Source organism: Astyanax mexicanus, chromosome 6 (assembly GCF_023375975.1).
Source record: "Astyanax mexicanus isolate ESR-SI-001 chromosome 6, AstMex3_surface, whole genome shotgun sequence".
Classification (NCBI taxonomy): Eukaryota; Metazoa; Chordata; class Actinopteri; order Characiformes; family Acestrorhamphidae; genus Astyanax; species Astyanax mexicanus.
The window spans coordinates 53,067,511-53,080,906 of record NC_064413.1 but is presented as its reverse complement, the minus strand read 5'-3'; the positions used below and the strand labels follow the sequence as shown (position 1 = coordinate 53,080,906).

The window sequence follows — 13,396 nt, the reverse complement described above, 5'->3', positions numbered from 1 at the left end:
GATGCAGAGCTTTCAGACCTCAAATAATAAAGGTTTTTAATCACAGTTTTCATGCATCTTGGCATCATGTTCTCCTCCACCAGTCTTACACACTGCTTTTGGATAACTTTATGCTGCTTTACTCCTGGTGCAAAAATTAAAGCAGTTCAGTTCGGTTTGGTTTGATGGCTTGTGATCATCCATCTTCCTCTTGATTATATTCCAGAGGTTTTCAATTTGGTAAAATCAAAGAAACTCATCATTTTTAAGTGGTGTCTAATTTTTTTTCCAGAGCTGTAGAAAGAAAGAAAAAGACAGTGAGAGAGAGAGAGAGAGAGAGAGTATATATATATATATATATATATATATGAGTGACCTCTGCAGTTGAGGAGGAAGTAGGCCATGTCGTGGCTGAAGGAGCTGCTCACGTATCCACAGCCGTCTGAGTTACAGGACAGACAGCGCCGGTTGAAGGAGCCCACTGTACCAGCACTGAAACACACACACACACACACACACACACACACACACACACACACACACACACACACACGTGTTATATATTTTATAAGATGTTTCACAGAGAGCTGAGCTTGTGGAGAGGATTAAATAGGAGTAATAATAAGATTAATATCAGGAATTATTATAATAGTATATGTAATAAGTAATGTATAACACACTATTAATGCAGGATTCACTGAAACTGTTATCAGTATCTGATCCAGATCACGGAGCTGCAGCTGGAAAAGAGGAAATTGCCCCTGGGCTTCATTTAAATGTAATCCGCTCTAAATCATCTGAAATATGAATCTCAAATCTCCTGCAGTCTTTCTTCCTCTGAAACTCATTACAGCAGCTCACCTGTAGAGATGCCGGCGTTTAGGACCGTCCTCTGTGCTCAGAAAATATCTGTGATATCAGAAAAAAAGAATATCAATCTGTTACAACATGATTATTTTATAACATACATTACATACTATAGCAGAAAATTCAATCTGTGACCTAGAAAATCAATTAATCAATTAAATAATCTACATTTATTTTCACTCAGAGCCACAGTGAGGGAGATTTTCATTATTGATGTAGCTAAACATTTACACTAAAATCAACAAAAAATAATAAATGGAGGCAATAAACAATAAAAAATGTAAACAAACAAATGAATCAAAAGACAATTAAGAGTAAATAACATTTTATTTATTTATTTTTTTAATTACATTTTTTTATATAGGTGTGTGTATACGTATATGCACATATGTTTATGCACATAACTTTTAGTTTTTCTTGTTTTCTTAAGTTCTTTTGTCTTTATCTTCTAATCTTCCTTTTATGTAATTTTTTATGCTAGTATTTTTTGTCTACTGTGTCACTAACTTACATTTCTGTTTTTTGCGCTTCTGTAACAAGAAAATTTCCCTGATGTGGGATCAATAAAATTAAATCAATCAATCAGTCAATCAATAATGTATAGATTACTTCAAATAGATCAGACTTAGTAAAAAAAAAAAAGTCAAAATGAAAAAAAAGTGAGTCAACTTTTAAAAAATTTAAAATGTATTTAAAATTACATAAATGAAAGCAACATAAATAATACAGTTCAACATAAAAAATAAGAAAACTAAAATGAAGATAAAATAAATATTAATATATATGTATAAATATAATATAATGCTCATGACACTAAAAAATGAAAAATCAACATTACAAACAAATGAATCAAAAGACAATTAAGAGTAAATAACATTTTATTTTTTTAATTTTTAATTTTATTTTTTTATATAGGTGTGTATATATGTATATGCACATATGTTTATGCAAATAACTTTTAGTTTTTCTTCTTTTCTTAAGTTCTTTTGTCTTTATCTTCTAATCTTCCTAAACTAAAAAAAAAATGAAAAATCAACATTATTACCACCCACTGTGTTTGGTAATGATAATGTAGAGCAATGGTTCCCAACCTTTTTCTTCAGGGACCCATATTTTTACCATTGTAAGCTTTGGTGACCCAACATAAACCCCCCCCCCCCCCCCCAAATGTAAAAGATGTAAGTGTGTAATTGGGTTGGGGGGGGAGAAATTACAAATAAAAACTGACATTTACTATAGATGAATAAAATAAACACGTAAAAAAGGAAAAATTGATACATAAAACATAAGGAATTTTTATCTTATGAAGAAAAAAATAATTAGATCAATAAAATAATACAACTATTTAAAATGAATAAAAAATAATTTATATAAAATAAAAACAAACAAACAAAAAAAAAAGAATAATATCAGTTTCAGTTTCAAATCAGTAAAACAGCTCACCAAAACCTCAACCTGTCCAAATATTGGACAATAATTGATTAACTTTACAGGCCCTCACTCATTTTCATTTATTTAACTAAACTGAGTTTTATATTCTTATATTCTTATATTATTATATTCAGCCTCGCGCTGAATTCAGCTCCGCGCTGCCGGAGAGAGAGCGCCCGCGCGCGCGCCAGAGAGAGAGAGAGAGAGAGACAGAGAGAGCGCAGCGCAGCGCGGCGAATTTTGCTTACCCTAAACTATATATAGTATTAAAATTAAACCCCTTAAAATCAAGAGGGCTTCGCGACCCATCGTGGATCTTTGGCGACCCATAGGTTGGGAACCACTGATGTAGAGTGTATCACAAAAGTGAGTACATCCCTCACATTTCTGCAGATATGTAAGTATATCTTTTTCATGGGAAACACTGACAAAATGACACTTTGCACAATGAAAAGTAGTCTGTGCAGCAGCTTATATAACAGGGTAAATTTATTCTTCCCTCTAAATAACTCAATATACAGCCATTAATATCAAAACCACCCGCAACAAACGTGAGTACACAGAGATTAACAACACTAAAATAAGTATTTTTGCATTTGACATTTCTTACATTCATTCTTTTATATACATTTAAGTATCCACTACAAAAACTTGGGTTTTAAGATGAACAAGTGCGATTAATCGCAGTTAATCACAGAATACTGTCGTGATTAATCAGATTAATTCTTTTTTCATTGATTGACACCACAAATACCAATATATGTGTAGGCTTTCCCAGATCATCATCCCTTAGTGCAATGCTTTATGATCACTTCACACACTGCTGTCCCGTGATTTGTGGCACAGCGGTGTATGTACAGTGATCAGTGGTGTGATATGTACTGTAGTACAGTACGCTGGTGAGATGTACAGTCTGAGCAGTCTGCAGGGTATAATGTTAATGTATCTGTATAAAGCCTGATCCCACTGTACACATGTTTATATTCAGCACAGCGCCGGCCGGCCGGCAGGAAGAGGCTCATGAATTAAACATGGCGGAGCTCAAACAGACTGCAGGATGTGTTACTCAGGGTTTACTCACATTAGCTGCTCCTCCTCGTTGTAGGCCAGAACCTCAGTCACGTCCCAGTCACCCGACGTGATGGACAGCAACATGTCTGAACTGGTGTTGGGCTGAAAAAAAGAGAATAAAAAAACACACACGTTACAAAACACACACTGTATAACTGTAATGCTTACTGCTATTTTACACCCTGCCAACAGTCGATTTTCATACCATCCGCCTGCATCGTTTAAATAGCAACAATGCTGCTGAATATATCTGAATATAGGGTTTGGTGTTCTGTAAATGTGAAAGGCATGTACAATTATACCACAGTTAGTTCCGACCCTGTAATTTGATTGGCTGAGAGGCGTTTTATGAGTAACAATATTAGCCGGTAATGCACTGTAACTGAAGCTCTCCATGTATTACTCCGGCACATACAGGTAACCTAGCAACGATGCAGCACTTACAAACCAAATACAAACCAAATGCGATATCATTAAACACCACTGGGGGCGCTGAATCCTATAGAAGCACAGTGAAGAAATTATATGTCTCCATTACCAGCCACCAACATCAGGTTAAGAGGTGTTATTATTTAAAAAAAAAGCTTAAGTGTTTCTATAATTTCCAGGTAATATAGGGTAATTTAAGCTGAATGTAAGGTGGACTTTTGTAATTCCGCAGGTCTCTCCACTGGGGGGGGACAAAGTAAATAAAACTTTAATTCTTAAAAAAACTTTTTCTTTCAGTTAAACAAGCACTGGACTTTAATCTACACAGAGTTCTCTCCTGAAAACTGTTTATTTGGAGTAAGCTTAGATTTCCACAATTTTGACCGATGGCCGATAATGCAGAGCTTTTACAGCGCAGCTATAAAAACAGAGCAGTAATGGAACTATTTTAACTGGAGTGTTTATAACCAAACAGATTGTATTTTCTCGTTCTCTTTAACTCAAAATCTTTCAATAAACAGTAATAATAGAACTGTGGTATAATCACAATAATACACTTAAGGTTTGTGCTATAACAAGGTGTATTGGCACTGCTGTGCTGCTCTACAGTCCTCGGCCTGCGGCCTCGTGCCTTTGAGCACATCACAGCAGTGCCAATGTGACACGTTATAACACTCCCTCTTGTGTATTATTGCTCAAGTAAATTTCTGGTGTATTGCTATCTTGGCAACGGAAAACACAGGTGTGTTCATTTTAATGAGTAAAGCTCTTACGATTATATACAGTCAGCTTATATTTCCACAATTTTGACTGAAATGGTCGAAAATAAAGGCCACCACGCTAACCTTGCAACAATAGACAGACAACAGTCATTATTGCGATGCTCATTGCTAACTTACACCCCACCAACAGTCTATTTTCATACCTTCCACCTGCATCGTTTAAATAGCAACAGTGCTTCTGAATATATATCTATACTGATGGGCGTGGTGGTCTGCAAATGTGAAAGGTATGTTCAGGTAAATTTATGTCTGGAGTATTGCTATCTTAGCAACAGAAAACACAGGTGCTCCACTGACTGAATACAACCTAGACAGACATCAGTCAACAGTCAGACGTCCATTGCTATCTTGGCAGTGAATTGTAAACACAAACGCATCCCCAATGCGCAAACACCCCCACTTGTTACGCAACACATGCACACACAGCAGTGCACAAACCCAACTTTTACATCAACAATAAACAGAATGAATGAGTGTGAACAGGCAGCTCAGTTTCCTCTGCCGAGAAGTGTTGGACACGTCCAGGTAGCTGCGCTGTTAAAATAGCAATCCGCCAAAATCAGAGCTCACCTGGCTCTTAAAAGGCAATGATGAGCAAGTGACACATTGATTGGTTTATTTCACGTTACGCCCAAAATTAACCACATCCATGATTAAATAAGAAAATTAACAGGTGTACTTTTCCCATTGTTATGATAGCAAAGACACACTGACACACCTTAAATCAAGCTGCAAATGTGCACAGTTGACAGCGCGCTAAATAGATAGATTGCTAAAATAAAAAAAGGGTTTCAATGGTAATTAAAGTCTCATTTGAATCAAGTGTGTTTGAGCAGGAAAATCACCAAACAGTGCTGCATTAATCCTGGATTATCTATGATTACAGTCAATAAACATAGGGCTATATTCAGACTGATAGCCTAAATCAGATTTTTACCACATCTAGATTGTATCCAGATTTATTTTTCATAGTCTGAACAGCCAGAAAACACAGGGAATCTAATTTCAGCAAATTTAGATGGCAACATAAGTGAGTACACCCCTGGACAATAGCGAATTGTGCCCAAAATCTAATTTCTCAAGGTCCTTAGCAAGGAATTACTTATGATTACACTTTTTGCCACTCAAGGCACTCAAGGATGCTTACAATTAAAACAATTGTCCTAATTTACACACAAACACACCCAACACACACTGGAGAGAAGCGGTAGCCAATCGTGCACAGCGTACTCTCAACCGGAAACCACCGTCCACCTGGAAGACTGCAACTGGCACTGAGGAGTCGACCCAGATTGGGTCAATTTTAGGGTATGCAAATTTTTCTGGGCAATTTAGCATACACAATTTACCAGATCTCAATGTTTTTGGACTGTGGGAGGAAACAGGAGTCCGCAGAGGAAACACATGCAGATACAGGGAGAACATGGAAACTCCACCCAGATAGGGACTTGAACCCAAGACCCCTGTGCTTGCAGGTGAATGTGCTAACCACTAAGCCGCCATGTCGCCCTAATTATACTATACATTCTTGAACTTTAAAAAGAGGCTTTTCGTATAATATATAATGCAGATAATTATAAAATTATTTGCTACATCTTAAAACCGCTCTAAAATTACATGCCAGAGTTCTAGAATTCTCAGAATTATATATATAGATTATCCAGTACTTTTGGGATGAGTCGGGAATGACTTCAGTAATGCACTCAATCATTGAATGCAATCAAATCTTAATGGCAATGCTCTTCAAAAATGCAATAGAAAGCTTTCTCTTGACGTTAGAGACAGTTACTCCAACAAAAGCTCTTTTAATCCTTGATTTTTGGAGGAAACTATGAGTAAACAGGTGTCTCATTACTTTTTTCTTTAGTTTTTTTTATTTAAAAAATGTTCCACATGTTATACAGGTGTAATACAGGTGTGTATAAGGTTTGGATGTACCTGTGAGATGGACATGGAGATGTGGAAGAACTTCCCCCGGCCTCCTTGAGGGATGGGTCTGGTGAAGAACATCTTCAGTCCGTCTCTGGAGAACAGCGGAGCTTCATTCTGCACCGAACAAAATATACAAAAAAATAAAAATGAATCAAATTAACTGCAGTTACTTTATGTATTTATATATTTTATTTATTATTTCAGCCCTGCTGTCGAGCTGGGGTTGATTATTTATGTGTTTCTTATTGTTTGGACGCCTTCAGAGGGTTTTAATATTTAATCAAATCTGAATTACACAAGCTTTGCTCTAATTAAGAAACTGAACACTTGAGCTATATGGAGCATAATTACGTCCCCGACGCTGAAATCTGCATCATACGCAGCGTGCATCACACTGCTCATAATTAAAACAATGTATTGTCTGTCTAACGGCGGACGTGCCCCCGTGGGACACGGATCTGCAGCAGTGCTGAGATCAGTTCTGCTGTAAAACATCTCCTAACGTAAACCCTCAGGCAGAAGAACGCACTTAAAACACACAAAACAAAACTAATCATAAAAAGCTATTTCACCTCCGTGCAGTCTCACAGGGATTATCATACACTAAAGCTGCCTGAGTTTACACGAGGGCTGCACTATAGATCAATTTTACAGTTTCACCACTGTTCTCAGACTGTGCTCTTGTGCAATATTCAAAATGCAGGATATGCAATGTCACGTAAGGGGAAATTAAAAGCATTTTCACACCTAAAAGTCTTTTTCCTACATTTGTAAATGAATACTGACATGATTCACACTATGACGGAAACTGATTAACTTATCCTGTGCAACTGAGGAAACTCTCGCTCTTCCTTCTTCTAGTCCTGATGGGTGCCAGTTTCATCATTATAACTTTCTTTTCAGATCGACTGACCTTCATTTCTTATAGAATATTTTTTCCTTATTTAGTTGAGTAGTTTTTGCTTCTCATAATCTGGATTAGAGCATTATTCAGATATTCACTATTCACTGTATACCTGTAACTCTACCTCTTCACTACTTTACTTTAACTGATGCTCTCAAACACTTCATTAAGAGACAAGAAATTCAAGTAATTAACTCTTGATGAGTTCAGCACAGCTGTTAACTGAAAGCCTGAATTCCAGGTGACTCTACCTCATAAAGCTGACTGAGAAAATCCAGCAGAGATTTGCAAAACGGTCTCTATCTAAGCAAAATTATTATTTTTGTGCGTCTCAAAACATGAACTACTAATTATCTTAATTAATCATGGGTGTGGTTAGTTTTGGGCGTAACGTGAAATAAATCAATCAGTGTGTCAGTTGTCATTCCCTTTAAGAACCAGGTGAGCTCTGACTTTGGCGCGTTTGTATCTTAAAAGCGCAGCGTTTTTGTGTGTCTCAGCAGAAACAGATACTGACCTGAGCGTTTACGCTGTGGATTCTGACTGCTGACTGTTGTCAGGGTTTAAATCAGTCAGTAGAGCTCCTGTGTTTTCCACCACCAAGATACAGTAGAAACACTCCAGAAATTTACCTGAACACACCTCACTTTCAGACCACCACACCCTTCAGTGTAGATTTATTCCTAAACTCTGACACTATTTTAACAGCGTAGCAGCAAGGCGTGACAATAGTCTGTAGATAGGGTGTAAGATAGCAATGAGCAACACGGCGCCCCTTGCACAGGGTGTACGATAGGACTGTAAGGATTAATCTACAGTTACAGTAGATACAGAATCAACAGTATAATCTGTTGTACCCGTAGTGCTTTTTCTTCTTCTATTGTTTAACGGTAGACGATACCATGACTCAATTTCCTGTAATTGTGATCCAGACTGAAAACACCTATTTTGATTGGCCCAATTTTGCACCTTTGATCCAGACCGTGGTTGACGGCACATTTTACACCTGATGTTTTGTTCATGGTTCTAATTTTTTCATGACATACCATGATCAAATATAAATTATATTATATTTCTCCAATCTTGAATACACAGAGGGAATTATTAATATCATGCTCTGTCTTCAGGAGAAATCCTGCATTTTCAATAGTGCAACATACTATACATCAGAGTACAACACAATTTCACAATATCAGGTTTTTTTTTTAATATAACGCAGCCCTAGTTCACTCTCCTCTGTTTTTTGCTGTAGTGATGTTTGAGCAGACCAGCAAATTACAGAAATCCAGTCCAAACTCGATTAGATATTATTAATATCCTATAAAACTAAGTTACAGTAATGGAATCAGACAGCATTAAAATAAGTAAATTAAGTGTGACATTTATATTTCATACCCATCAATATCGCTGCAGCTCATACTAGATTTGATATGGATTATTATATAAATATAAACTCATGAGTAAATATCACCGTGTCAGAGTTAATAAATGAATATGCCGCATTTTAATTAATATTGATAGAGTTAATATTTTGTTTGTAAATCAAACTCATCAGCATCAGTCCAGTTCAAAAGACCATTTCACATTAATTGAAATCAAATTCATAGAATGTAGAAATTTTAGTATAATCATAATAATAATAAGTAAATAATAATAATACATTTTTAATAATATATATATTTTTTAATTGTACTAAATTGAAAACCTCTGGAATATAATTAAGAGGAAGATGGATGATCACAAACCATCAAACCAAACTAAACTGCTTAAATTTTTGCACCAGGAGTAAAGCAGCATAAAGTTATCCAAAAGCAGTGTGTAAGACTGGTGGAGGAGGAGGAGAACATGATACCAAGATGCATAAAACGAAAACTGTGATTTAAAACCAGGGTTATTCCACCAAATATTGATTTCTGAACTCTTAAAACTTTATGAATATGAACTTGTTTTCTTTGCATTATTAAAGTCTGAAAGTTCTGCATCTTTTTTGTTATTTCAGTCATTTCTCATTTTCTGTAAATAAATGCTCTAAATGAAAATATTTTTATTTGGAATTTGGGAGAAATGTTGTCTGTAGTTTATAGAATAAAACAACAATGTTCATTTTACTCAAACATAAACCTATAAATAGCAAAATCAGAGAAACTGATTCAGAAACTGGAGTGGTCTATTAGTTTTTTTTTTCCAGAGGTGAATGTATGTATAAATGCCAGGCTTTCATTAAGAAATTTAGGTATAAAAACATTAATACATTAAAAGAACTATTTGAAACTTAAAGAATATTAATAATAACAGTATGTTGTTTTGTAATGTGTATCCAACCAAATATCTATTGTTGGATAAATATATATATATATATATATATATATATATATATATATATATATATATATATATATATATATATATATATTGTGGCGTGAGGAGGCGGGGGAGTTGTGGGTCCGCCCCACGCCAGAGCGCAAAGCCATGCCTGTCTCAGCTGGCCCGCATGAGGGCTGATTGAGCCGCCAGTTGAGACAGGCATATATACTCAGCCTCAGCCATCATTTGGGGGGACTTTGACTGGGGAGCTGAGGGCTGAGGCTGCGCGGACGCTAAAACAAAAGAAACTAAAGAAACTACTGAACTATAGAGCCCCACTGGGCTAGCATTATGTTTTGAGTTGTTTTTGGGTGTGGTGGAGGGCATTTAAAATAAAGGTACGTTTGAGTTCATTTACTCCCCGTGTCTGTGTATCTCTGTGAGCTTCCTCCTTCCGGGTCACAGTGGTCACGCCCCTAACCCCAGGGGCCTACCACAGTGGTGGATAATGCGGGTGCCGCCCCTTTTGGGCGGGGTCCAGTGACCTGGTTGGAAGGAAGCTGCGGAGCGGAGCACGGCACGGGGTGGTATTGGGCTCAAATCGTGCCTTTGTTTGGCCGCCCGAAGCCACACCTGAGTTTCGTTTTGCCTTTTTTTTTCTAAAAAAAAAAAATGCCTAGCGGGAGGAAAAAGGGGAGGCCCGCCCCCGGCTACTCACCGCCTCTCTCTGGGGGGGAGGGGTGGGGTTTGGGGGGTTACATGTATCTCTGTGTTTGGGCCCCATTCAAAAGCTCCTGAGCTTCCTAGGGTGTCCCTTTTCACATGATATAAATGTTGAAGTTTGTCTTGTTGTTCTGAACATGTGTGTGTGAATAAATAAATGATGATGATGATGATGATGGTGTGACGCCGGGGAATTCCCCTTCGCCGCCCTGCTGCGCGAGCCAGAGCCCGCCCCCAGCTTCTCTCCACCGCTTTGCAGCGGTGAAGCTGGGGATTTCCCCTTCTCCTCTCTCCTGCCGGAGTGGCTCCGTCAGCGGTGGGAGGACGCCAGCGAGAGGCGGCTGCAGCAGTGGACGCCTCGCCCCGAGCTCGGCTGGTGCGAGTGGTGTCCGGAGCCCAGACACCGCGAGGCGGACTGCGCTCACACCGGCCCGGACTTCTGCTGCTGCTGCATCTTCCCGGAGGAGGAGGACGAGTTCTGCGCCTCTCTGCCCGGGCTAAAGTCCGACTCCGCCCCGCCTCTCCCGCGAAACTCTTCGGCGTCGTGGAGGGGGGAGAACGGCCCTGACAAGAGCAAGGCCGATCCAGCCCCGGCGCTGCCGAGAGCCGCCGCTCATCCAGCCCCGGAGCTACCGAGAGCCGCCGCTCCACAAGCCCCGGCGCTACCGAGAGCCGCCGCTCCACAAGCCCCGGCGCTACCGAGAGCCGCCGCTCCACAAGCCCCGGCGCTACCGAGAGCCGCCGCTCCACAAGCCCCGGCGCTACCGAGAGCCGCCGCTCCACAAGCCCCGACGCTACCGAGAGCCGCCGCTCAGCCAGCCCCGGTGCCGAGAGCAGCCGCTCCACCTGTCCCGGTGCCCCGAGCAGCCGCTCCACCTGTCCCGGCGCCCCGAGCAGCCGCTCCACCTGTCACGGCGCCCTGAGCAGCCGCTCCACCTGTCACGGCGCCCCGAGCAGCCGCTCCACCTGTCACGGCACTGCCGAGAGCCGCCGCACCTCCCGCCGCGGCGCTGCCGAGAGCCGCCACGGCGCTACCGAGAGCCGCCGCTGCGCGAGGCTGGGGGACGGAGGCTGGGAGGTGGGCTGCCATCTCCACGGGTCTCTCTCTGGAGGGGGGGGCCCAAGCGAACGAACTGCATCCCCCGCTCTCCTCACCCCACCTCTCTTCGTTCGCTCCAGTCACCAGGTCACGCCTCACCTTTGACCCTGGTGGCTGGAAGCTTAGGGGGAGGGACTGTGGCGTGAGGAGGCGGGGGAGTTGTGGGTCCGCCCCACGCCAGAGCGCAAAGCCATGCCTGTCTCAGCTGGCCCGCATGAGGGCTGATTGAGCCGCCAGTTGAGACAGGCATATATACTCAGCCTCCGTCATCATTTGGGGGGATCTGGGGAGCTGAGGGCTGAGGCTGCGCGGACGCTTAAACAAAAGAAACTAAAGAAACTACTGAACTATAGAGCCCCACTGGGCTAGCATTATGTTTTGAGTTGTTTTTGGGTGTGGTCGAGGGCATTTAAAATAAAGGTACGTTTGAGTTCATTTACTCCCCGTGTCTGTGTTCTCTGTGAGCTTCCTCCTTCCGGGTCACAGTGGTCACGCCCCTAACCCCAGGGGCCTACCACAATATATATATCATAACTAAATCAAATTTATTTAAAGCTACAAGGAATGTTAATAATGTAAGTGTACTGTAATTTATAATATAGTATGCAGTGTTTGATTTCAATATTACATTTACATGGACAGGGGGAAATGCCACCAGTTGCATCAATCCAGTCTAAACTAGGTTACAGTATATATTAATTCATTAATAAATTCATATCAGAGAGTTACTGAGCTATGTAGCTTTAATAAAAAATAAATTGTGATATTTACAGAACAACTATACAGAGAAACAGATACAGGACTACAGTCTGTATTTATAGTGCAATAGTGTCCCATATTATTAGATATTTTATACATACTGTGCAGTTATTTTTTTATTATAATAATAATGCACTGTTTTATAATAAACTGTAATTGTGAGTGTCTGTGGATTCAGGTTATTACCTGTCTGTTTAGCCAGCCCTCGCTCTCATCCTCATGTTTCTGAAAGACACACACACACACACACACACACACACAATGATGTAAAATGTCTTTAAATATGGTACAAAATTACATTACATTACATTACATTACATTACATTTGGCAGACGCTTTTGTCCAAAGCGACTTACAATAGTCAAGTACAATGTAAAATAAGTTTAAAGGTAAAACATCTTTGGATAGGGATAAAAGGAGGTCAAAGGGGAGTAATAGGATAGAGGAGTGAAGGAGGGGAAGAAGGAAATGAGGTTAGAAGTAGTTAGTATGTTAGAGGTGTTAGGAGAGTAAGTGCTCTTTGAAGAGCTCTGTCTTCAGGAGTTTATTAAAGATAGTGAGAGATTCTCCTGATCTGGTAGTAGAAGGTAGTTAGTTAGAGGTGTTAGGAGAGTAAGTGCTGTTTGAAGAGCTCTGTCTTCAGGAGTTTATTAAAGATAGCGAGAGATTCTCCTGATCTGGTAGTGGAAGGTAGTTTGTTCCACCATTGGGGAACTCTGTATGAGAACAGTCTGGATTGCTTTGTGTGAGTGTTTGTTTGGTAAAGCGAGGCGACGTTCATTGGAGGAGCGCAGCGGCCGGGAGGTAGCGTAAGTCTTCAGGAGCGAGTGCAGGTAGGAAGGAGCCTGTTCTGACATCACCTTGTAGGCGATTGTAAGAGCTTTGAATTTGATGCGAGCATCAACTGGTAGCCAATGGAGCTCAATGAGCAGCGGGGTGACATGTGCCCGTTTTGGCTGGTTGAAGACCAGACGTGCTGCTGCGTTCTGGATCATCTGGAGTGGTTTTACTACACAGGCCGGGAGGCCAGTTAGCAGGGTATTGCAGTAGTCGAGGCGTGAGATGACGACCGCTTGCACCAGGAGTTGGGTGGCCTGTTGCGTCAAGAACGGTCTA

General features: G+C 40.3%; 1 protein-coding gene across 3 annotated transcripts in view; it reads right to left on the bottom strand.

The window, feature by feature from the left end:
- Window positions 1-13,396, bottom strand: part of dpp6a (dipeptidyl-peptidase 6a) — a 615,874-nt gene that overhangs the window by 31,591 nt on the left and 570,887 nt on the right. For all 3 annotated transcript variants that reach the window (XM_049480880.1, XM_049480881.1, XM_049480879.1), the window contains 5 exons: window positions 12,467-12,505; window positions 6,498-6,605; window positions 3,359-3,450; window positions 841-888; window positions 356-471 (listed from right to left, as the gene is read on the bottom strand). In XM_049480880.1, coding sequence (XP_049336837.1) covers window positions 356-471; window positions 841-888; window positions 3,359-3,450; window positions 6,498-6,605; window positions 12,467-12,505 — 403 coding nt within the window. The remainder of the gene's footprint in view (window positions 1-355; window positions 472-840; window positions 889-3,358; window positions 3,451-6,497; window positions 6,606-12,466; window positions 12,506-13,396) is intronic.